At 41.1% G+C, this 23268-nt stretch overlaps 2 protein-coding genes across 2 annotated transcripts; both read right to left on the minus strand.

Moving 5' to 3' along the window:
- Positions 1-5633: 5633 nt before the first annotated feature.
- serf2b (small EDRK-rich factor 2b) lies at positions 5634-7347 on the minus strand. Its single transcript, XM_075471767.1, has 3 exons — positions 7196-7347; positions 6253-6361; positions 5634-6030 (listed from the first exon to the last, which is right to left on the minus strand). The coding sequence occupies exons 1-3, from the start codon at positions 7200-7202 to the stop codon at positions 5961-5963; spliced, it is 186 nt and encodes a 61-aa protein (XP_075327882.1). The 5' UTR covers positions 7203-7347; the 3' UTR covers positions 5634-5960.
- Positions 7348-8214: 867 nt separating this feature from the next.
- wdr93 (WD repeat domain 93) lies at positions 8215-20719 on the minus strand. The gene is made up of 17 exons (XM_075469389.1): positions 20444-20719; positions 20110-20231; positions 14099-14192; positions 13712-13913; positions 12908-12972; positions 12690-12768; positions 12513-12598; positions 12143-12227; positions 11797-11893; positions 11438-11508; positions 11055-11162; positions 10794-10928; positions 9964-10168; positions 9756-9816; positions 9482-9638; positions 9170-9356; positions 8215-8393 (listed from the first exon to the last, which is right to left on the minus strand). Exons 1-17 carry the CDS (start codon positions 20717-20719, stop codon positions 8270-8272), a joined length of 2154 nt encoding a protein of 717 aa, XP_075325504.1. The 3' UTR covers positions 8215-8269.
- Between the last annotated feature and the right edge of the window lie 2549 nt (positions 20720-23268).

The following is a 23268-nucleotide window of genomic DNA, read 5'->3' on the forward strand; positions in this document are numbered from 1 at the left end:
AAGAGTTTCCAATTTCAAAATAGCTTTTATTAACAAGATTATCTAAACTAAGGAAACGTGGAACTCAGTTGTCAATAGTGCATGCATGCATGAGTGTGTGGATGTGGAAGCGATCAACAAAACAACAGCCGCCCCGTAACCTGGTCTAACCAAATCAATCCAAGTGGGGGGGGACGTAACTGGCAGGAGAGGAGCTTTTAAGATCAGAGGCTTATATCAAATTGACCAAAATAAAACACATTTACAAGTCAAATTTTCTCATATTTGTAGGGGAAAAGGCTAAAAAAGGTTCAGTCGGTTGTTATTTTGTTTCTTTCTTTTCATATGGCCACCAATAGCCACTTCCTAACAATCTTGAAACAATATTTGTTGTGTTCCAGGTGTAAGGTGCGAGATGTTGGCCACAGAGTAAAATTTCATCACAAGTACACATCTCCTCACTTCAGATCTCTGAATTGGACAGATTGTCTCTATTTCATTTTTGTAAAAATACAACGAAGAAACAATTTTTGCATGATAAGAAATTTCTTCTCTAAAGGTTTTTGTTAACATGCTGAAACCATCTTGCACTCACATGTCAATTTTTACATTTAAATAGTTGAATATGAAAGCTACTGTTAGAATCACGCTGTCTCTCATGGGAGCTCTCATCCAGGCCCATCTTATTTCACATCAATCGACTCCCCTATTGTATTGACATTGCAGTCTATCTATCCCAACACTTAAAAATTCAGCTGTGAGTACAATTTACTGGCTCCCTGTATCACAGACTGACCATGTGAAAGCCATGATGGTCACACGGATTGCACCCAAAGCTTAAGATGATGGACCGTCAATTAACATGTGCGATTCGAGCTTAATGGATTAAAACGACATGCTATTCCTACTTTCTCTGGCCTCAGATTTAAGGCCTGAGTCTGTGTGTCAGCGTCTCCTCTCTCCGTTGATGTCCTGTGACACATCCCATTTACTTTCAACACCGTGCAGCTCATCTGCTGTCACAGACAATTTGATGAAGAGCAAAGATGGTAATTTGCGATTCCTTATTAACACATCACTGCACTGTGAAAAGTGACTTTTGTTTGCCGCAGCCTTGAAAAGAAACACAGTCAACCCGCATTTCAGCTGCGATTGTGTTGCCTATTTCATGACACAAACAGTCATGACATACGCTGTTTGTGAAACCCAAAAGCAGATCTTCTTTTCACAGTCAATAAAGGGAAATGAAAGATCTTTTAAATTAATACAAACCACGCATTCCAGGTCAAGTATGCCAACTCATCTCCCTGCCAGCACTGGTTGTTCGTGTAAAAATGAACAGGGTTTCTTTTGTTGGGTGTTTTCTTTTGTCTTGTTTTTATTTTCTGGGTTATTAAGATGTTCTGTAGTTCAGCCAACCATTTCTTGTACTAATACAAAAACGGTTTCCCCTCCTTTCCAGATAGCTAAAGAAATATGTGGCAAAGTCTTTGACGGTGAAAATGATGCCGCTGACCCGTCAGATAAGCATGAACTGTGAACCGGCCAGTTTGTGGGAAACATTCAGAGGCTCACAGAGCGAAACCTGCATAAAGAGATACCAAACAAAAAATCTTCCATGTTTCCGGTAGAACAGACTCACCCAGGAATGACAGGCGAATATGAACATGACCAATTTGAGAGGTAAGACAGCCGAGAATACCGTGCTTTTACAAATGGTAAGCAGCAATTATCTCCCAGAGATGAGACAAGATTGCAGCAGGGGGTAAATTGTGCCCTGTTCTGCCCACGGATAGAGCTATACGTGACAAACGACCCTTAAAAATCTGTTTTCAGACACTGTATCGTGTGGAACGATCAAATGCAGAATGTCTTTCTTCTTTCTTTGACTTTTTTTAAACCATGACACACAGCAGCTGGATCAATACTGTTGGCAAATTTAAAGAGAGTCTGTATGCAATTTGCAGGACATAACACCACAGCTGTAACTTATCATTTACATCTTTTGATCTGTCATGGTGATTTCACACGGCAAAACTAAATGGGAACAAAGCAGTCACGCTCGGGATTAATCCGTCACCTTCAGAGCCATCCATATTATTATCATCCAGTTCAAATAATGTGTCCTCCGGAGGAACAAAATCTTCTTTCTATTTTATGAAGCACTTTCCTTTCAGAGAGTTTGCTGCACAAATAACATGAAAATGAATCAATTAAATCACTGATAGGCTACTGATGAAATAGCAGCAACACTCAGTCTGTTCATAAGGACACAATCTATCCAAAACACATGAGTCTGAGTCAGGGAGTTTGTGTCGGTACCTTTGTTGACTCAATAGAAAATGCATCATCCATATCATATTTCATTTATGTACAATTACATATCATTCATTCATTCATCCATTTTCTATACCCACTTATTCTAATTCAGGGTCGCAAGGGGGGGGGGCTGGAGCCTATCCCAGCGGTCATTGGGCGAGAGGCGGGGTACACCCTGGACAGGTCGCCAGTCCATCACAGGGCCACACAGAGACAACCATGCACGCTCACATTCACACATAGGGACAATTTAGATTCACCAATTAACTTAACATGCATGTTTTTGGACGGTGGGAGGAAGCCGGAGTACCCAGAGAGAACCCACGCACACACGGGGAGAACATGCAAACTCCACACAGAAAGGCCCCAGCTGGGATTCAAACCAGGAACCTACTTGCTGTGAAGTGACGGTACTAACTACCACACCACCGTGCAGGTGCAGGTGCGTATCATTAAATGTTTATAGACATATCAAATGCATTTACCTTTGTGTGAAACGGCAGCTTCAACAGGCAGCAGCATAAACTGCCACAGAGTTTAAAAAAAGGACACTCTCAAATTAGGTAAACATGAAACCTCAAACGAAGAACAACACAGGACATATTACGCATCTGTGGAAACACGGTCGTTATTTATTAAACAAAAACCAAGGCACGATGCAGAAGCAGTATGTGAATCTGATTTGCTCTCTTTATATTTCAACGAATGTGGCGCTGCGTATCATGACCAAACATCTCTACTTTGGTCTTGTCTGTCGAAAGGTGATTGTTTCAGAAATCTTGTGTTTGTTCAGATGTAGCTTTGCTTTCTCCTGACAACAAACAAGCCCCACCTGTTAAGCCTTTTGCTAACTGTATTGTAATCAACCTCAACATCTAACATGCTAACTGAGGCCTACAGAGTCTGAGATGTAGCTCTTTGGTTCTCTAACCGTTTCTCAGAGCATTCAGTCTGAACTTAGGGTGAACGTGTGTGAGGGCACATCTGGGAAGATGGACAACTGTCTTGAATTTCTTTCAACTTGTGAATAATCTATCTCGCGGTAGAATGATGGACTTCAAATCGTTTGGAACTGGCTTAGGACCCTCTCCAGATTGACGGGCAACAACAATTACTTCTCTAAGATCATCGCTGATGTCTTTCCTCCTTGGGATTGTGTCAACACACGCATATGAACGCTCCAGACCAGAAGAGTGCCAAAACATCTGCTTGTAGAGATGTTCACATTTGCTGATCATCAATAAATCAGGTGCATTTTATCAGAAGCATTTTATTACTGTGCTCGTATATTTATTTTCTAATGCCACGTCTCTTCGAGGAACAGAGTAGGCTAACATCAGTGAAGATAAAAAAGGAAAAAACATATTTTCTCCATTGAGCTACCAGATCCATTGTTAGTTGGTTAACAACTGACCTCTAAGTTTGTCAGACATAAATGTATCTGAGACTGAATCGAAAAAGTCTTAAACCCAGGGTATGACTTAGCCAACTCGTAACGCCTAAAGAAATTCCTAATCACAGCTGCAGTCTGGGGAAATAGTGCTTGCGAAACTCCCAAAAATCCTTTTTGTCAGTCTGACTGACACATGTAGGAGATGTGGAGTCAACGTCATCTCGTAGCCAGAACAATGGAGAAGTTGATTGTTGGCATGATCAAATAGTGAGATGTAAGCTGAATCTCTGTAGGGAACTGACTGAGGGCAGTTGTGAGCCTTTATTGTCCCACTGCAACATTTTGTGCTGTGGACCAGTGTATGTGGTTGTTATGGGATTGAATTCAGTATGTGGAGAAAGTCTAATCTGCTTCAGATTATAAAACTCTTAAATTTAAACTCAGTTTTTTTCTCGGGCCCTGAGGTTTCACTGAGCACTACAATTAAGACAAGACCGGGGCAGCCAGTGGGACACTTTAACTGACGATGCACAGTTCTTGAACCCTTAAACAGATGTAATGTTACTTCACCTTTTTAAGTGCAGTGAAGAAGTAGAACTGGACTAAATGTGGGGTCTGGTGCATTCCTGTTACTTATGCTTTCATCCTGTGCTCTTTTCTCTAAATCTTTAAACAACACACAAAGGTCATCGTGGAATGATTTGGAAACTGACTTAGATTCCAGTCTTCCATCTTAGACCACATTTAACATATGAGAAGGCAGACACATGCACCACGTTGTTCTCCTTCCGTCTTGGACTTTGACACGGGCCTGTTCAGAATTGTAAATAACATGAATAACGCACAGCAATGCATTTTACCCAGGTGCTTCTACATCTTAACAAATTCAGCAGAGGGAGATTGAAGAAATGCGTCTCCCCATATGAATCTAATTAAAGGAGCCGACTGGAGCTTTTCTTTTCATTTCTCAATGCCACCCTCGATCTATTGAAAAAAAGAAGACAACCTGCCAGAACCCATAGTCAGCCTGTTGTCGGCCGTACGCCGGATTTCCAGCGACATCTATGCAAAGCTGTGGGCAGAGTACAGTGGATGATTGCGGATAAGCTTTGAATTTTCTCACATTTACAAAACTGGCTGATTCTGCATTATGTCCCTCCTTGCTATTCAGTTCCGCAGCAGCTCTTTAGCTACGTGAGATGGGGAAAAAAGGATTCATTTGTGACTTAAGTACACTGTGCTTGTGCTCCCTGAAATCTGATAACTGAAGATGCAAGCTTACTGGGCTTGTGTCAGGACTCATAGCTTATTTACTGTTAATAACATGAACAACACTGACTTGAAGATTTCAGCAGTATTAACTTTATGATGCTTGAGTCATGTGCTCAAACGGACCCCTTAAATCGTCTTAAGATTCAAATTGCAAGCAGTGTGTTTGGTAAAGATGACCAGCAGTAAACTACAATTTACTATTGTGGGAAAATAGTGGAAATAAAGTGGTGTCTGCTGCCACCTGGTGGTCATAGTGAAGCTGAAAGCTGCCTGTAAACCCATTTGAGAACTCGACACAGATTTAATCAGGTTAGTCAAGTGATAAGAAGTCTTGATGTTTATTAATTGAGGTCTGTGTTTTAAACTAAACTTTGACAGATTTGTTTACCAAGTGGCACCTCTTCAAAGTTAGGTTTTACTCTATGAAGGCCACACAAGGCTGAAGGGGTTCATGTACTTTCACTGCAGCATGTTTACAAAAGTTATGAATCAGGGGATTTTTGCAAATTTCTGTTGGAATATTGGATTAAGAAGTCATTCAAATACTGAAAAAGCACAGAAACAGCAAGTAGTTTTCCCGATGACCCGTTGCAAAAGGAAACTTCAAAGTGTACTTTGTTTGGCTCCTCACACGGCACCAGCATTCTGAATAACTCAAGAAAGCATGAACTAAAAAGATACACTTTATTTGAAACCAGCAGGGGACACTTTTGTACAAAAATACACAACTGTTAGTTGGACGCTTCACGTCAAGAACTGTTCAGCTGTGTCCTGCTTACGCCACTGATGATCCTCAGCATGCAGGACCAACGTGGGACAAGCCCTAACTTGCCAAGACATAATTTCACCGAGTAAAATAACAAATCCAATTAGCAATGTCATTTGTCGCAGGGAAAAAGTGAGGATCCTGGATTCTTGAGTCTTGACCAAAAGAACGACAGAAAGAATGTCGAATGGGGGATGCTCTCATAACAGTGAGCCGAATTCTTCTCCAACATCATTTTTTAACTGGATCTTTATCCGTTTCATTTGCCTTCTTTTGCTTTTGTTGCATTATTTCAGCATCCCTTGGGAGAGAGAGAAAAAAAGAGACATTTCAAGAGCAAAATAAATACAACATGAACTAGTTATCATCACTCAGTGTACAAACTGTAGACATGTGCTATTAATGTGTATTATTACAGCAAGGGTTCTATATTCAAGCATGGAAACAGTGTAGCAAACATCCAAAACCTGTGTGCATCCTATTACTATTATAATTATCCTTTTACAATAAATGTGCTGCTCACCTCTGTTTCCGGGCAGCAGCAGACAGCCCATCTTCCTTCCGGCTCCCTTTACCATGTTCATTCTGCTTTTTGGCATGCTTCTGGCGTGCAAGCTCACGTTGGTTTCCTCCTGCATGAAAGACAAAGACGAGCACAATGTAGATGAACAATGGCACAACAGTGAGACGCACCGGCAGGTATGTGAGGTGCACCCTTCAAACTCTTAATAATCAACCTTCTGCAAAAACAAACAAACACATAAAATAAAAAATAATCTGGGTTGGTTTTTCTGTGCGAGTGTCTCATAAACCATAATCTATGAAGACCGACAGGTCAGTTTGTATCATGCACTGCTCAAGCGAAAATGGAGCAAAACTTGAGAGCAGCCGACGTGGCAGAGGCGCTCGAGAGCAGCTTACTGCTCGGACCAACAGTACAGAGGGAAGAAAAGCATCTTCCACCGATTTGTCGCACCCATTAGGGCTAAACGAAGACAGGGCAGAGACTAAAACTAAACTAAAATTCCTCGTTGGTTAACGCTTGTAGCCTACAAGCAGGGTTGATACCCAATCGTTCAGTGTTTTTTTTTTTTTCCAACGCTAACAGCGACCTAGCAGCAGGCCAGGACTTCGGCTAACAGCCGGACAACAAGCAGCCCTACGACCCGTCGATACTGAAAAACTTAAGAAGCCTCTTATGTAACATGTCGACACGCACTGTGGTCTAACAGCGAATCGTTAAAACCCTTCCGACGGCAGTACGGATAGTGGTTACGGTGGGCTACTATTCAAAGCGACGATACAGACAAGAAAACAGTGACATGGGTTGATCAAATTGGGTTCCGTCTATTTGCTGAAACAGACGGAGCCCCACGTCGGCCTGTGCGAAGTGGCCGAGCACAGACAACAAACAATCGCGCAAAACGAAGAATCCCTTAAAAAACGAGCCACACGTCGATACTCACTGGTCATTTTAGCAATCAGCGCTTCTTTCGCCCAAAGTCCAGATATGCTCAGCCAAAGGGCCGCTGGCAGCCTTCTCGTCGCTCCAGTCGCTGTTTTTGCTGTGGTTGCGCCTCACTGTGGCTGCCAAATATGCGCGAGACTTCCGTACAAGAACCAGAACGTTCCGTCTAAACACAAAAGCTGCGCATGCGCTGACAGAAGAAAAGCTTTAACGAAAAACTGCGGTCACGCAATCTGCGCTTCAGAGGCACGATCGTGCCATCTACACTTGAAAATCGAGTGCTTGTCTACATTGCGTCGTACGGTAAAGCGTTTGAGCCCAATGCATGATGTATATGGCCAGATTAAAATATTCATAATAACAAAAATTCAAATTGTTTTCTGCAAACTCCACCAGATTCTTGTTCTACGTGTCCCCAGCTACCTTTGTTGTGATTTTCAAGTTATTTCACTGCATAAATGAAGTTTTCAAATCTGACTATGCAGAAATGAGTTTGATTCTGAATGTGCTTCAATAATTTTGTTCTATCATTTTTTTAACCTGGATTTAAAAATGTCTACATTTGGTGAAAGTTTAATCTCCACTGGCAGTTTGTTCCATTGTTTGCAGCATAACAGCTAAATGCTGCTTCTAAATGAATACCTATGGAAGGTTTGGCCAGAGTTCTTCTACAACAATGTGAGAGACTGATGACGTCAAAAAGAAAGTTCCCTCAAGTTATTTCAGCTGAAGGTTGTTCTATTGAATCATGTGGTGTATTTATTTTTTCCACAAACGATTTCTGCATTTAGCTTAGTTTTTGTTGAAGAAATAATGACACATTGTAATATGTCGTCTCTTGTTTATAGAAAGTCTATAATAACAAGATGTAGTTATTCCAATTCACTTTGAATAAAGAAAATAAATGAATAAGGGCAACTGGACTTCTTTTTGTGGTTCTTGAAGACGTTTCATCTTTCATCTGAAAGGCTTCTTCAGTTCTTGAATTTGGCCACGCTTACAGGCTCTTTATGTTGAATAGAATCCAATAAAGTGGGACTGAAAAAGATCAAAATACTACATGCTGTAGTACCTATTTGTTGAACTTCTTCAGCTGGCGGCAGCCCGGCTGTCTTTGTTGTAGAGTCGCTGCGGTGTTCGGTAGCTGCTCCCATGTTTGTGCGGCAGCTTTTTTTCTTTCGTCAGCAGACAGCACTCTTCACAGGAAAGCACAGGGGAAAAACGCATGACATTTCATTAACATTCAAATATGAACAATTTTGTGGTTTGTCCTTAGGGGCAAATGTAAGGAATCTTCATATCTTCTGACCCATCTTGAGAGTGTGAGACTGTAATACCATGATGTCACAATACAATATGTTCTTTTTTATACTTTTATATTTTATACTCTATTCTGAATACACTTCTATGCTTGCTTCTATTGCTACTTATAAACGTATACTCTGTAACAATCATATATAAGGAAATGGAAAAGTACACTGTGTTCTGAATGTCCGAAGCTCTGGGGAGACGTAACACAAAAGGAAGGGCAAGAGTTGAAAAGTCTGGTGTCTGGAGAAAGTAGACATAGGAAAGAAGAAGTTTGTTATGGGCAGGGGTGACAGGGGGGTGAAGACAACGCACACACACATAAGAAGCCATGCATTGAGATAAAGGGTGAAGGCGAGAAAAATAGATGTAACACACACGCACATAAGGAGTCCGACATTAAAGGAAAAGGTGAAGACTAAAGATAAGCACACGAGGGAGCGCGGCTTCAGAACACAGGGCGCTTGGCTTAAGAGCAGATTTTTTCTGTATTGCATGTTCCCCAAGGATCCTTGGTAATAAATAACTGCAGTGTGTACTCCGTTCTCTCTGTCATTTTATTCTGTCGCATCAACCCACTCGGGGAAGTCAAAATACAAATTCAACAAGAGTGAAATACTTGAAATACTGCATAGCAGATTAGAGAAGCCAAAACAATGCAAACCTCTGCTGAAGATACAGATTGCACATTTCCTCCAGATTAACGTGGCTCTGTGTTATTTGTTGTTGTGGAAAGTCCTCATGTGAAACAAAATACTGCTTAATGATTTCAGAGTGACCGAAATGAAAGACGAAAAGCTGGCTCTGCCTGCTTTCTTCAGAGGAAGCACTGCAGATGGTGTTCCAGTCACCTAGGGCACACATAAAACTTTAGTAACAGAACTTTTGTCGTGACAGCATGTAATGCCTTTCAACACCTACACAAATTACCACTATTATCAATACATAAATATATATCTGCTGTGTTTGGGTGTACCTCGTATGAACAGGGCCTGCTGTTTGGTGTTCAGTGCATAAACAGGATTGCAGGGAGAAGCAACTCGATAGGATGTGGGAGGAGCCAAGAAGCACACAGTGGCTTTGTTGATTACATCGAGAAGGAACATTTTTCCACTTCTTTGCACCACAAGTGACTAGTTTAGGAAGGAAAAACAACACACAAGGAAACCCAAAGTCTGAAATTAATAAATGAAAGTGTTGTGAGTCATTAATTCTGTTCTTTTTTTCCTTTTTTAAAAAACAGCTCATACCACACCCCGCAGGTGTGGCACTGACATAGTGATAGTTGTGAGGTCCTTGGGGTCTTTTGGCCTATGAAGACATATGAAGTAATGTGTAAATGGATGAGTCTTTGCATTATATACAAAACAATACATTCAGACGGACACCAGAATTTTGTTTGTGAAGGAAAAATGTTAAAAGCACAATAAATACGGAAATATATCAAACTCAGGTAACCTTTCAACTAGCTGCACAGAGGACTGTGTCCCTCGTCCTGTAGCGACTGTATAAATTGCTCCATTTTCACACAGGACTGAAAGATGGACCATTTCTGCAGTGAAAAAATGACAATCAGCAGCAGACACAGGCCAGCAATCAACAAACTGCATCCTGAGGAGGGCGCTGTTTTCTGCCGGCATTGCGACCACAGAGAGAGGAGTTCCTGACGGAAAAGAACAAAGACAGAGACACAAAAAGGTCTAAAGTTATTATCCTAGCAGATTATAACCTTAACCTGTAATGGTCCAAAATACCCTCTTACTGAGCCACTTGGTGTAGGACTTGAGTTACACAATCTCAGAACAACCACAACACTAAAACAGAGTAAAAACTATCTTGGAGCCCCTCAGAGCACCTTGATAATATCCATTAAGGATATTACACTCCTCTCTTTGTCTGAATTTTTTTTTTCAGCTAAAGAACAAAGTTCATTCAGTTGAGAACAATTGAGAAGTTTGATGCCTCTGGACTGAACAGCTGAAACTCAGACGTACTGACACACAGAGGGAGAGACGCTGTGTACGGTTTTATGATCCCATAGCAAATAGCTGTTTGGTGCCGTGTTAAGATTTGAAAGATCATATATTGAAGGTTTAATCTGATTCTACCCTAACTTTGGTTAGGACTTAACTTTAGTTCCAGTGGGGACCACAGATCTTGACTGAGTTGGTAATTACAAAAAATGGCTTCATAGGCAACACAGTGTTGTTTGCAGAGCTAAAACTATTCAGATATGACTATTTTATCCATGTTATACATTACACAATAAAGCACAAAAATTTGCTCACCAGATCGCCTGTCCCAGACACACACCAAAGCATCATCAAGCCCAAGAGCTACGTAACGGGTGCATGTGCTAACAGCTGAGCAGAGGATTTCCTTTGCATTTGGCCACAACACATCTGGCATGTGTTCCACATCTGCTTAAAAAAGAGGAAAGATCCAAACAAAAAAAAACCCAAACATATTATCATCACATTGCCAACTCTTATCAAGAAACATTATGTCAAAAACACAGTCATGAGCATCCAGGATATTTTCTGTAAAACTGAAGGAATAAAACATCCTCCCTGGTTTGTTCTTTGGAGCTTTTTGCAGTGAATACTGAAGGAGATTATGGCTGCCACTCCACCACACAGCGACAGCAACAGGCATTCCTGCTGAGAAAAGATCTTTATAAGTTAGTGTGCTGGGAGCATGGGCTGTGATCGCAGTAGAATATGCTTTTAAAAGGGTTTGATTGTACAAGTGCTTGTCAATCATCGAGTGTGCAGGTGTGCTGGCATGTGCTGCTTAATGAAAATAGCTGTGGAACACTCCTATCCATTTTTTCCTCTTAAACTGTAAAAAATATTGTTGTTCAGATGAAATTCACACGTAAAACACAATTTTCAGCTGCACGGTCCAGCAGGACATCTACTCCATGACAAACCTGGCTGGAAATGAGCTTCACTTTCATCAGGAAACTGCCTACAAGGCAGAAGGAAGTGCTGGGTGCAACGCCTGAAAGAGAATCCATGTAACTAATGTGAGACCGGTCGATGACAAGCATTTACAGGTAATGATCACAGCCTGAGAATGCATCAAATTTGACATTAAAACATCAAAAGCAATCTGTGCGCGCACATCAGTCAAAAACAAGTTTGCTTTAAATATATCAAATCTACAACAGAGCTTTCAAAGCAGCCCAGCTGTCAAATACTGATTGTATTTGTTTAAACATATCACACCTTGTGCTATCAAGGTATCTCATTTAGTTTTCCTGAATATATATTGAAACACTACTTCTACCTGTGAGGACTGCTGCCTGTAACTGCATCCAGAGCCAAGAAGTCTGTCAAATAGTCTGTTCTGTGCAAGACCCCAAGTGGACCTTCCGTTACTCCGCCTGCAAAACAGCAGAAATGTGCAACACTTGTCTGCGTTTTCACCTTGAAATTCTGCTCCACCTCATTATGAAATCGTTTCTTTTTGTTTGAGAGCGGAGAAAACAAAATCAAAACATAGAACTGATAGTTTATTCAATCTATCAATACCAGAGATAAGGTATAGAAAAGCGCACACATAAATCCACACATACATTAGATTTATGCCCCTTCTATTACACAGCAAAACAGCTGTGAAATGTTTGTTATACCTGCTGGAAGTTTGGGTGGTGTAACTTTCATCATCAATGTAACTGGAGACCATTTCACACTTGAAGCTCCTGCTAAGTTGGGGTCCTGAGGTTAAAAAAAAAAAAGAAAAAAAGGAGGAGTTTTTTTCTTTAAATAGCTCTCTGAGCATACAACCTATGACACACTAGAGTGTCCGGCAACAGTTCCACAAGAAAGCAGAAAAATGCTGTCCAGCCCGGTCAGTTCACAGGAATGAAAGGAGTGGCATAGCTGGAAAAATGATCACACCTCATGTGTACACAGAATGAGCACTTGATACCAAAAGACAGCTACAAATCTTCCTTTGGCAGCAATGCATACCTATGGTCAGATTAAATTATAGTTCATTACCTGCTTTTGCGATGCCACCATCTCGAACTCTTCCAGCCATGCTGCTGTGGGAAACTGATAGACCTCGAGCCAAACAGCACCACTGCCTGAAAAGACATGTTGGAGGTCATTAGACTCAGAATTTAAATGTAAAGTCTTGACTGAAATTGTTTCAGAGAATAAAAAGTCCTCACTTACAGCTGATTGACGCAGCTCCCCAGTGCCCCCCTACATGTAGCTCAAGTGTCAAACAAATGCTTCTTTTGTTGACATCTTCCTGTTATTTACAAAATTCGTTGTTATTCTGCTTTTGTTCTGCCCGTGAGTAGAATTAAAAGATTAAAAGAATCAATTCTGCCTTATTAAACTTGACATTTTTCAAAACAACACTGAAAACAGAAAGGGAGGACACGAACCATGATGTTGATAACGCTTAGAAGATGAATGTCATCAGAGTGATGCGCAAACACTCTGGCTACGCCTGCGGTGGGAGATGACAGAAGTATGACAATATAGTTCAGTTAAAACTTGACCATTCCTTACTCAGATTGATACCTCAGTACAGTAACGCTCCAAGATGACCCCAGGACCACGTGTATTTCAAGCTGACAAAGAAAGGTCAGTCTGTGTATATCAACCCTAACGCCGGTAATACATGCAAGCGTGTGACGCGGGCGAGGCGGGGCGTTCCATTATTTTCCGTTGGGAAGCGGTAATGAGGAGCGAAGTTCGCGAAGCGCTAACCAATGGGATAGGTTTCAAATGACGTTAACGTCATGGCGTCAGGTGCGTCACAAGCACTACGTGAATCCAAATCCACCGTGGGACATTTAAAAATGGAGGAGGTTTTAATAGCGGCGGTATCGAATAGCCCGATATTATTTGATAAGTCCCTATACGTGTATAGGGACGCTTTGAAAAAGAATGCAGCCTGGGTGAAGGTGGCCAGCATTGTTGGTATTCCTGGTGAGTTTTTATCTACTTGTACAATTTGTAATTGAACAGAGATTTTGAACAAAAACAAACCTTGGTTGCGATGGCAACGTTCTTCGACACGCCTAGGCGAGGCGGGCGGGCGGGTTGAGAGCGGGGGGAAATCGCTCACACGTATAAGCAGCGTTAGAAATCTGACCGTCTATATAGGTCTATACAGGTCTAACATGAAGGAGGGATGGAACATTTGAAGCATCTTGATGGCTGATCGGAGGCATCCCACTCACCCATATCATCAACAGTGCCTAGCAGATAGGTATTCTCAGCCATTTTGGTCATCTGTACGAAAGTGATTTCCAGCCCGTCTTGCAGCCACTCTGCAACACGGATCAAAGAAGATGCACACCACACAGACAGGCCCTGGGAGTGACCCCCACAGAGGTGTCTGCCATCGTCTGAACACGCCAGGCAGTTGGTGTTCGCTGGAAGCTGAAGAAAAGACCCAATCAGCAAAAAGTAATAGCTTTGCAGACCTACGATGAAGCCTTTTGGACTTATTGACATTAAGACAAAAACCCACGATCTGGGTTAATAATAACCGAGGCTTTAGAAAAGCATTTAACCAGAATATTTCACAAGATGCTAACGTCTCTCTCAGGAAGCCTGTGCAGTACCTCTGTCGCACCATGGAGCTCCAAAGTTGTAATTTCTCCAGATTTCTCTGCTTTGCAAGTGGCTTTCATTTCTGGTGTTCCTTTGGTGGCATATAATGCAAAAACATATCAATTTCAAACAAAGAGGTTTGAATCTGATTAAACACTACGATAGCTGGAAGACAAAAGGTAATTACCATGCAGGAGATAAGATTAGTTAGACCTTAGAATAGCTGAGATCTGTAGCTAAATTAATCTCAGTTTTGATCGTATAAACATTTAAAATTTTACAGAGTAGTAAATGATTGTTTGGACTAATACTGAAAATGTTTTCTATTACCGTCTGGAAGATAATGCACGGTAGTGAGCCTTTTATTTAACAGCTTTTAGTTATTTTGCCAGCTGAGCTCATATTTCATCATCGACTCCCTTAGGTACATTGATATTCTGTGATGAGCCCTGACAACAACGGTATTATCCCAACCATAATGCCTAATAAAGTAAACACAGAAGCACGCTCTAAATAAGCATCAAATGAAGAATCAATAGTGCTAAGATGGTTTATTGATGTGTTCAGATGGACAGCGATATATTATGGCATGATGTAGAACAGCCCTTTCTGAAGCACATTATCACAACATGCAGGTGATACCAAGTTATGTTGCCAATTAGCATTGAAAAGATCATGGGAAGATTTTGAATAATAAAGCTTATTCTATTCTATACAGGACCACCTATTTTTTAGAGTTTATTATGAAATCAGCACTACACCAGAGGGGTATTCCATGAAAGTAGCTAAAGAAAGCCAGGCTGTAGAGGGAAAGCCTCGCTTGAACTAACACCATCTCCCAATTAAACCTCAAGTCGTTCCACGAAGACATTTTAGCTGCATCTCAGCGAGGCTAATCCGAGCGAGGCTTACATAGCCTGGCTAAGTGCGAGTGCACGAGGAACGTAAGAAGCCCTGACGAGTGGATGGTGGAAAAACGGAGATGGCAGAAAAGGAGAGCAAGACAAGAGCTGTTATTTTTCCGGCAGCTAAACAAATAATGCTTATGGAGCTGTATGAGGATTTTAAAAGTGTCATCACCAGAAATGGTAATACAGCTGCGATCAAAAAAGCGAAGAAAACGGCATCAACTGCAGACACACTAAACGCGTAAGTTATGAAAGTTCCACACCATTGTCAATTGTTAGACAGTTATTTTACTGTCCTCATGTATTTATGCTCTCCTCTGTGTTATAATGTGTTTACATAAAGCATGCTGAATTGTCTCTGTATGAGATGTACTGCACACATATACTGGCCCTGCTCAGTTTATTAATAACCCAATAATCGACACGCATCATCATACTTTGTGACTATATTATCGTGAGTGTGTGACCCACATATTATTTTTTCACTGTTATATCTCTTAACAGCCAAAAGCGTACCTGGCAGCAGGTGAAAGTAAAGTACAGGAAAATATTTCAGAGTGGTAAGTAGCCTTTGAAGAAATGTGTTTGTCCAATAAAGAGAGCACCAAACTAGATATGGAATACAAGAAACTGAAAATAAAAAAGATCAAGCTAGAGATTATGAAACTGGAGAGGGATGTTAGTATAAATTCAGATAAAGGAGAATTTCGTGTTGTGAACTGTATTTAATTCTGTTTTCTCTCCACAGCTTGAGAAACATGTAATAATAATTAAACAATTCAACACAACTTGAACTCAAACTTGTCATTATTGTACAATTCATGCAAAGTGTTAGAAATGTGTTTTTTTACATTTATATTCACAGTGGGGTGCCATGACCTAAACGTGAGGAAAGTTATAAATCATCTCTGTCCATTCAGCCTTCTTACACTTGCTGACTTAAACTGCTACTGTGTCAATGCTAAATTATGAAAAGAAGTTCTAACTCAAAGGTCACAACAATAAGGATCAATGGAGAAACTGAGTCCTTTCAGGCACTAGAACCTGCAGGGACTCAACGAAGAAAAGACTTGAGCCTGAAAAGTTGTCCACAAGACAAAATGTATAGAATATGAAGTATACTATTAATTTAAGATGGCTCTGTCAGAAGTCAGCCATGGTGCCTGAGAACTTTAAGCAATAAACCTGTATTTAATTTGGCCAAAGGTCATTTCTATCCGTGCCCTTGTTTTAGCATGTGCATGTGCATGCCCTTGTTCCTGGATCAGGATATGACGTGAGGAGGTCAACCAGCATGCATAGCCTCTGTCCCCAAGCAGGACACCATTGAACTCTCCTGCAGAATAAGAGAAATGTTGGATGGATATACATGTGTTAAGACTTGGCAATTTGATGCAATATGTGCCTTATATGGCTATCTTTAATAAAGTATGACGAGCACTTTAAATTCCTTAAGGTGACCTCTACACCTGACCTCTCATTAGATTACCAAAATTATGACTCTGCCATACACACCTTACTTCAAAAGTATACTCCTTCGGGTAAGTAAAATTCTTGTGCCTTGTGCAAACCTCTGTGCCAGTGAGGATGCTCGGAAGATCCTAGAATCATGAACTGATCCCGGCCATTTAGCCTCAATGTTGGAACTGAAATGACCATCACAGATCATCTGAATGCTCGGAGGATAGGAGTCAATGATGAGGTACTTGGTTTCACAGGGCATAAATGTAACATTGCTCAGCATTACTCAAAGGGGTTGATGTGGTATTTTTCAAAATGAGAAATCCAGTTCAGAGTCTATGGACAATTATCCCCAAGTGTACCTGTACATTTAGGACATTTAGTTTCGGTTTACATAGTCAGCCTCCACGGGTCCAGCAGGGGCCTGGATGCGTACATGGGCACAGTGTAGTCACTGTAGTGCACCGATGACATTGGGGAAGCCTGAGGGAGATGATGAACTTAATGCAAATACTTCAGCCAAGTAGGTTGTTTTACATTATCGGCTACTGTAAATGTGGAGCAGCAGCCTGAAAGGACAGAGGTCAAAATTCTTCTGTACACATGTAACAGGTATGAAACCTCTGCCTTGTGTTAAGGTTAATGAAGACCACACCGCTGCTCTTTCGAAGGTCTTTATTTTCCAACCTTTCCTCACCGAACATCACAAAAAAGAGCACAATTACAATGACGCAAACATTAGCACAAAAAAGTAAAACATGGAGCATACCTGAAAAAATAAAATGACGCATATAAATGACAAAATGGAAGCTCACCTTTCCTCAACGAACATCACAAAAAAAGAGTTTTGTCGGGACCGTGGCTGTGTTCGAAACCGCCTACTTCTCCTACTATTCCTACTAGTCATACTTATTTAAGTTCCCGGATGTACACTAGATGCATACTAGATTCGCCGAAATGTTGAGTATTCATCATGAGGTTACTTGTCACACTCAAACTACCCAAGATGCAACGTAACGTGACGTCGCCCATCGCCATTTGAACGGTCAAATTCCGTTAACGGGTCGAGAGCAGTCAAAACGGCATAACCGGAAGTGCGTTGCTCACTGCGGCTAGCTTTACTAGCGGCGAATTCGTGGGAACAAAATTGTAAATAGCCGGTATTTTGTCAGATTTTCAACACCTTGGGGGTCTAAATGACTACTTTCTCGCCTGAAAATGTGTCAAATGTTGCTAAAGTTATATATTTACAGAGTTTATAGCTTAAGCAAAATCAGCTTTTCAGGCCGGCTGATTTCGGCTCGGGCAGGAGTGAAGTGCACTGTGTGTAAACGCTCTGCATACTGTCTGATCGATCAGTATGCCGTTTTCAAGTATGTAGTATGTAGTAGGCGGTTTCGAACACAGCCCGTGTCTTGTCACAAATGTTGCTCCCCATAAAACAATGTCCAGAAACAAAAAGAAAACAAAAGTTCCACCCGACTATTCTTGTCAGGTTAAAAACAATAATTTTGTGGAATTATATACAAGCCAAATTAACCCTTGTTACACTCATGCCATCCACCCCCGCCCGCAGTTGCGTTTCTTTAGTTGCACTGGCACCGACTGATTGATTTTTCGAGACAGTGACAGTGGTGAATAACCACAGTTTTTGTTTCGTTTTTTATACAACACACGAGTTGCGGTGGACATTTCTTTCGGGAGTCTGTTTCAGCAGGTCGGACATTCTTTGAGATGCAGGTCCGGGTACTAAAGTATAATCACCAGGTCCGGGTACTAAAGTATAATCCGTTTTTCTGTCAAAACGAAAAAACGAAAAACGGAAGTAGCTGTCCTTTTTCCTTTTTTCGTTTTAAAACGGATTATACTTTAGTACCCGGACCAAAAAAAACGGATTTTGTTGATTTCATAAAAAAACGAAAAACGAAAAAAACAAAATCAAATAACGACCCAAATTTGGTTTTTGGAAATTACTTTTTTCATTTTTCGTTTCTTACGTTCGAACATGACGGCAGGCAGACCGGAAGCGGATGTAACGCCAAAATAAAATTAGCGTGCTAATTTAATATCAAACATATTTTCCGCTTTTTATACACCCATTGCAGGTAGTAGGCTGCATTTATTTTAGTTAAGTGAAACTACAACAGCTGGTTGTTTGGGAGAACGTGATAGCCTATATAAAATTATAATACGCTTAAAAAAAGTGATCACAGGCAAATATGACAAAAGATGAGGCTAGCCTTTCATTTCTAGCTGAACATTGCATCTACAAACCTTAAACAAAATAAACCGTCTTTTTTTTTTCTTAAAAGATGTTTTATATTGTTTTCATATAATTTTCTGATGGCAATTATAGAATGCGAGTGCGTGTGTTATATTGAAAGCGAGGCTGTCTATGAATATAGACAACAGTGAGGTTTTTTTTTAAATGTGTTTAATTTTTTCAATAAGCAGACATACAAAAGACAAGACTAGAAAGAATAATAAAACGACGACAACAACAACAAGCTGGGAACAACAACAGAAAAATCAAAAACCCAAATGGAAGGATCAGTTTCAGATAGATGTGACAGGTACATTATACAGTATAAAGTGAGCTAGAGATACAGCGGGAGCTGAAAAAGAAGAGAGACCCCCCCCCCCCCCCCCCCCACATGTCTTTATTAATACTTTGTTTACTTTGTTTACTCCACTTTGTCCGCACACCTGCAACATTTTGGCTTCAAAGGAGCAAAATGCAAGGTCACATTACAGGGTCTGACATGTTCACTCTTAACTGTAGGCTATGTCAGGGTGTATTTTACTGTAATCTCCAGCAATCCTGGCATGGGCCCAACAGTGAGGAGGACCACCACATTCTCCAGATTGAACAATCTAGACACCAAACTGCTGAAGACCTTGTATTGAGAGCCCGCTGGGACCTGCACTGAGGCAGACAGGAAGAGGCTTCAGTGGGTAATCAAAGCAGTAGTAGTATTAGCTAAATGAAGGAACAACATGAACTTGAACATGAATAAGAAAAATCAGTGGAACTCTGTTATTTTATGTCAGGGACACTTTGTTTCATCCATTTCTCAACATATTCTTATTCCGAATCATACAAGGCTGTAAGACAAAACATAATAAATCCCTGGAATAAGGGTGAAGCTTGTCCGCTGACATGTATACATACACAACTGCCATTAGCAAAGAGCAAAGCATATTTGTTTATAGTGTAGGCTACAGTGCTTCATTCAATACACTGATTCGGAAGTTAGGGTAGTTCAGCGTATTACATGGTAAGTGAGTGATGGCATCTTATGCTGTAAGAGTGGAGAAGGTGGGAATTGGCCAGGAGTTAGGCTACACTGGAAGTCCGGGCAAAGTAGGACATAGAGTAGAGAGTAGAGTATCATTTATTAATCCAGAGGGAAATTAAGGTGTCCAGTAGCAAACATACATCAATAGAAAATACACAAGGCAATACACACATCATTACACATATATCAACCATATAGCTCTTCCATACATTCAGCAAAAAGGCAGATCTCTCTCACACACACACACACACACACACACACAGTATGTGTCTATTGTCCTAGTGAAAAAGCGCAGAGTCCTAGTGCAGAGAAGTTGTTCCTGATTATTGGGGGGGGGTTATGCAGTCCAATCACCTATGGCAGTCTCTTTCTGTGTGGTGTTGGATAGCTGGATTGCCCTGGGGACAAAGGACCTCCGTAGCCTGTCTGTCCTGCAGGGGATCGCGCAGAACCTGTAGCTGAACAGGCTTCTCTGGCTGGCAAACACAGAGGGTGACTGTGGTTGTCCATTATAGAGAAGAGCCTGCTCAGTGTCCTCTTCTCAGCTGTGGTAGTGAGAGCCTCCAGTTCTGTGCCTACAACAGACCCAGCCTTCCTCACCAACCTGTCAAGGCGTCCAGCATCTCTCTTCCTAATGCTACCCCTCCAGCATGTCACAGCATAGGAGAGCACACTGGCCATGACAGACTGGTAGAACATCAGCAGGAGTCTGTTGCAGACATCTCAGCTTCCTCAGAAAGTAGAGCCTGCTCTGACCCTTCTTGTAGAGTGCGTGAGAGTTTGCAGACCAGTCCAGTTTATTGTCCAGATGTACCCCTAGGTACTTGTATGTGCAGACTGTCTCCACTGTCTCCCCCTCGATAGAGACAGACACCAGGGGCGGGGTGGTTCGCCTGAAGTCAACCACCATTTCCTTTGTTTTGGTGGTGTTCAGCTGCAGCTGGTTGGTCCTGACCTGCACCATCCGGCAAAGTTCTCCACCAGTCCCCTGTACTCCCCCTCCTGCCCATCCTTAATGCATACAACAATGGCGGTGTCATCTGAGAACTTTTGCATGTGGCAGGTCTCTGAGTTGTAGTTGAAGTCAGTGGTGTACAGGGTGAACAACACCGGGGAGAGCACCGTTCCTTGTGGAGTTCCAGTGCTACTGACCACAGTCTCTGACAGAAATTGGTGATCTTACTCACTGTTTCTGATCCTGTGTTAAAATACAAATTTATTGGAGTAATATCTTATTTGAAATGCAAAAGATTGTGAAAAAGGACCTCGATCTCGACCCGGTCTCTCTCCTTCTGGGCCTTCCCAGTGGGCCCATGCCAGGATTGCTGGAGATTACAGTAAAATACACCCTGACATAGCCTACAGTTAAGAGTGAACATGTCAGACCCTGTAATGTGACCTTGCATTTTGCTCCTTTGAAGCCAAAATGTTGCAGGTGTGCGGACAAAGTGGAGTAAACAAAGTAAACAAAATATTAATAAAGACATGTGGGGGGGGGGGGGGTGTCTCTATTCTTTTTCAGCTCCCGCTGTATCTCTAGCTCATTTAATACTGTATAATGTACCTGTCACATCTATCTGAAACTGATCCTTCCATTTGAGTTTTTGATTTTTCTGTTGTTGTTCCCAGCTTGTTGTTGTTGTCGTCGTTTTATTATTCTGTCTAGTCTTGTCTTTTGTATGTCTGCTTATTGAAAAAATTAAACACATTAAAAAAAAAACCTCACTGTTGTCTATATTCATAGACAGCCTCGCTTTCAATATAACACACGCACTCGCATTCTATAATTGCCATCAGAAAATTATATGAAAACAATATAAAACATCTTTTAAGAAAAAAAAAAGACGGTTGTTTATTTTGTTTAAGGTTTGTAGATGCAATGTTCAGCTAGAAATGAAAGGCTAGCCTCATCTTTTGTCATATTTGGCTGTGGTCACTTTTTTTAAGCGTATTATAATTTTATATAGGCTATCACGTTCTCCCAAACAACCAGCTGTTGTAGTTTCACTTAACTAAAATAAATGCAGCCTACTACCTACAATGGGTGTATAAAAAGCGGAAAATATGTTTGATATTAAATTAGCACGCTAATTTTATTTTGGCGTTACTTCCGCTTCCGGTCTGCCTGCCGTCATGTTCGAACGTAAGAAACGAAAAATGAAAAAAGTAATTTCCAAAAACCAAATTTGGGTCGTAATTTGATTTTGTTTTTTTCGTTTTTCGTTTTTTTATGAAATCAACAAAATCCGTTTTTTTGCCGTTTTTTCGTTTTTGGTTTAAAACGAAAAAAGGAAAAAGGACAGCTACTTCCGTTTTTCGTTTTTTCGTTTTGACAGAAAAACGGATTATACTTTAGTACCCGGACCTTTTTTGCCGTTTTTTCGTTTTTGGTTTAAAACGAAAAAAGGAAAAAGGACAGCTACTTCCGTTTTTCGTTTTTTCGTTTTGACAGAAAAACGGATTATACTTTAGTACCCGGACCGATGCAGCCAAGTTAAGCTTCAACTTTAGCCTGCCCGGGACCAGGCTAGTTCAGCAGCATAAGTTACCATGGTTACTCAGCGGGCATTCAAAAAAGCCAAGTTCGTGGAACGGAACTCAAGAAGACTCTAGAAGAATCTAGAAGATTAGCCGGAAGTAGCGAGAAAAGCCAGGCTTTCCGCTAAAGCCAGCTTCGTGGAATACCCCTCTGATCACCCTTTAATAATAGATATTTGGATATGACCACTGGCAGTTTGACTTAAGCAAAAGGAACTTTTCTCACCCTCTTTAAACTCAATTGAAAACGGACTGCTCTCGGACATATAGAACCAACACTGGAAACTCTGTAACAACACACCCTCTGCTCTACATATTTGGTCCATATGTTTCATATGTGGAAGTAAGGCACGTTTACGGTGAACGTGAAATGTTAGACTCGGAAAGTTGGTGAAAGTTAAAAGGTCGTGTGGCAAATTCGTCACTTTGAAATATTAATACACGCCATTAAAAGCCTTACCTTAGTTTTGAGTTTACGCTGAGCTCCACCACAATGAGACGTTTCAGGGTCGTCATGACAACAGCGTCTGGTATGACATGATTGCGCATGCGTTAAAAACGGCCCGAGACCAGGCAGTCTGGCCAAGAAGTAGTTTATGGATTGATTTTCAATGAAAAGGCGCAAATCATTTAAAATGTGGAGAAAATGTGGAGTGTTTTTTTTTATTTTTTTACAAAATGAGATAGAAGTGGCTTAGGACAACCAGGAAATCCAGGCTTTCCTCTGAATTCAAGAGTTCATACCATTACACCATGAGAGGCAGGAGGAGAATTGGCCATGTCTCTGCCTTCTTGGGACAAAAACATCACTGAAACCAGGTGATGCATATCACAGTGGATTTGGAAGTAGGTATGTACCCTATGAGAACTGTAATATACACCATATACCCTGCACAACACCGATTATGCGTAGGGACCAAATGACGATATTTGGTCACACGTTTGATAAACATAAATATCTCACAGAAACCTGGC

Source organism: Odontesthes bonariensis, chromosome 1 (genome assembly GCF_027942865.1).
Source record: "Odontesthes bonariensis isolate fOdoBon6 chromosome 1, fOdoBon6.hap1, whole genome shotgun sequence".
Taxonomy (NCBI): domain Eukaryota; kingdom Metazoa; phylum Chordata; class Actinopteri; order Atheriniformes; family Atherinopsidae; genus Odontesthes; species Odontesthes bonariensis.

Coding starts and splice junctions, on each gene's coding strand:
- serf2b (XM_075471767.1), bottom strand. Junction 6,031..6,252: donor GCTGCTGCCCGGAAACAGAG/GTGAGCAGCACA, acceptor CTCTCTCCCAAG/GGATGCTGAAATAATGCAAC.
- wdr93 (XM_075469389.1), bottom strand. CDS start 20,719: ATGGTGCAGGTCAGGACCAACCAGCTGCAGCTGAACACCACCAAAACA. Junction 12,973..13,711: donor AGGCACTGTTGATGATATGG/GTGAGTGGGATG, acceptor CTCCCACCGCAG/GCGTAGCCAGAGTGTTTGCG. Junction 11,894..12,142: donor ACCACCCAAACTTCCAGCAG/GTATAACAAACA, acceptor GCTGTTTTGCAG/GCGGAGTAACGGAAGGTCCA.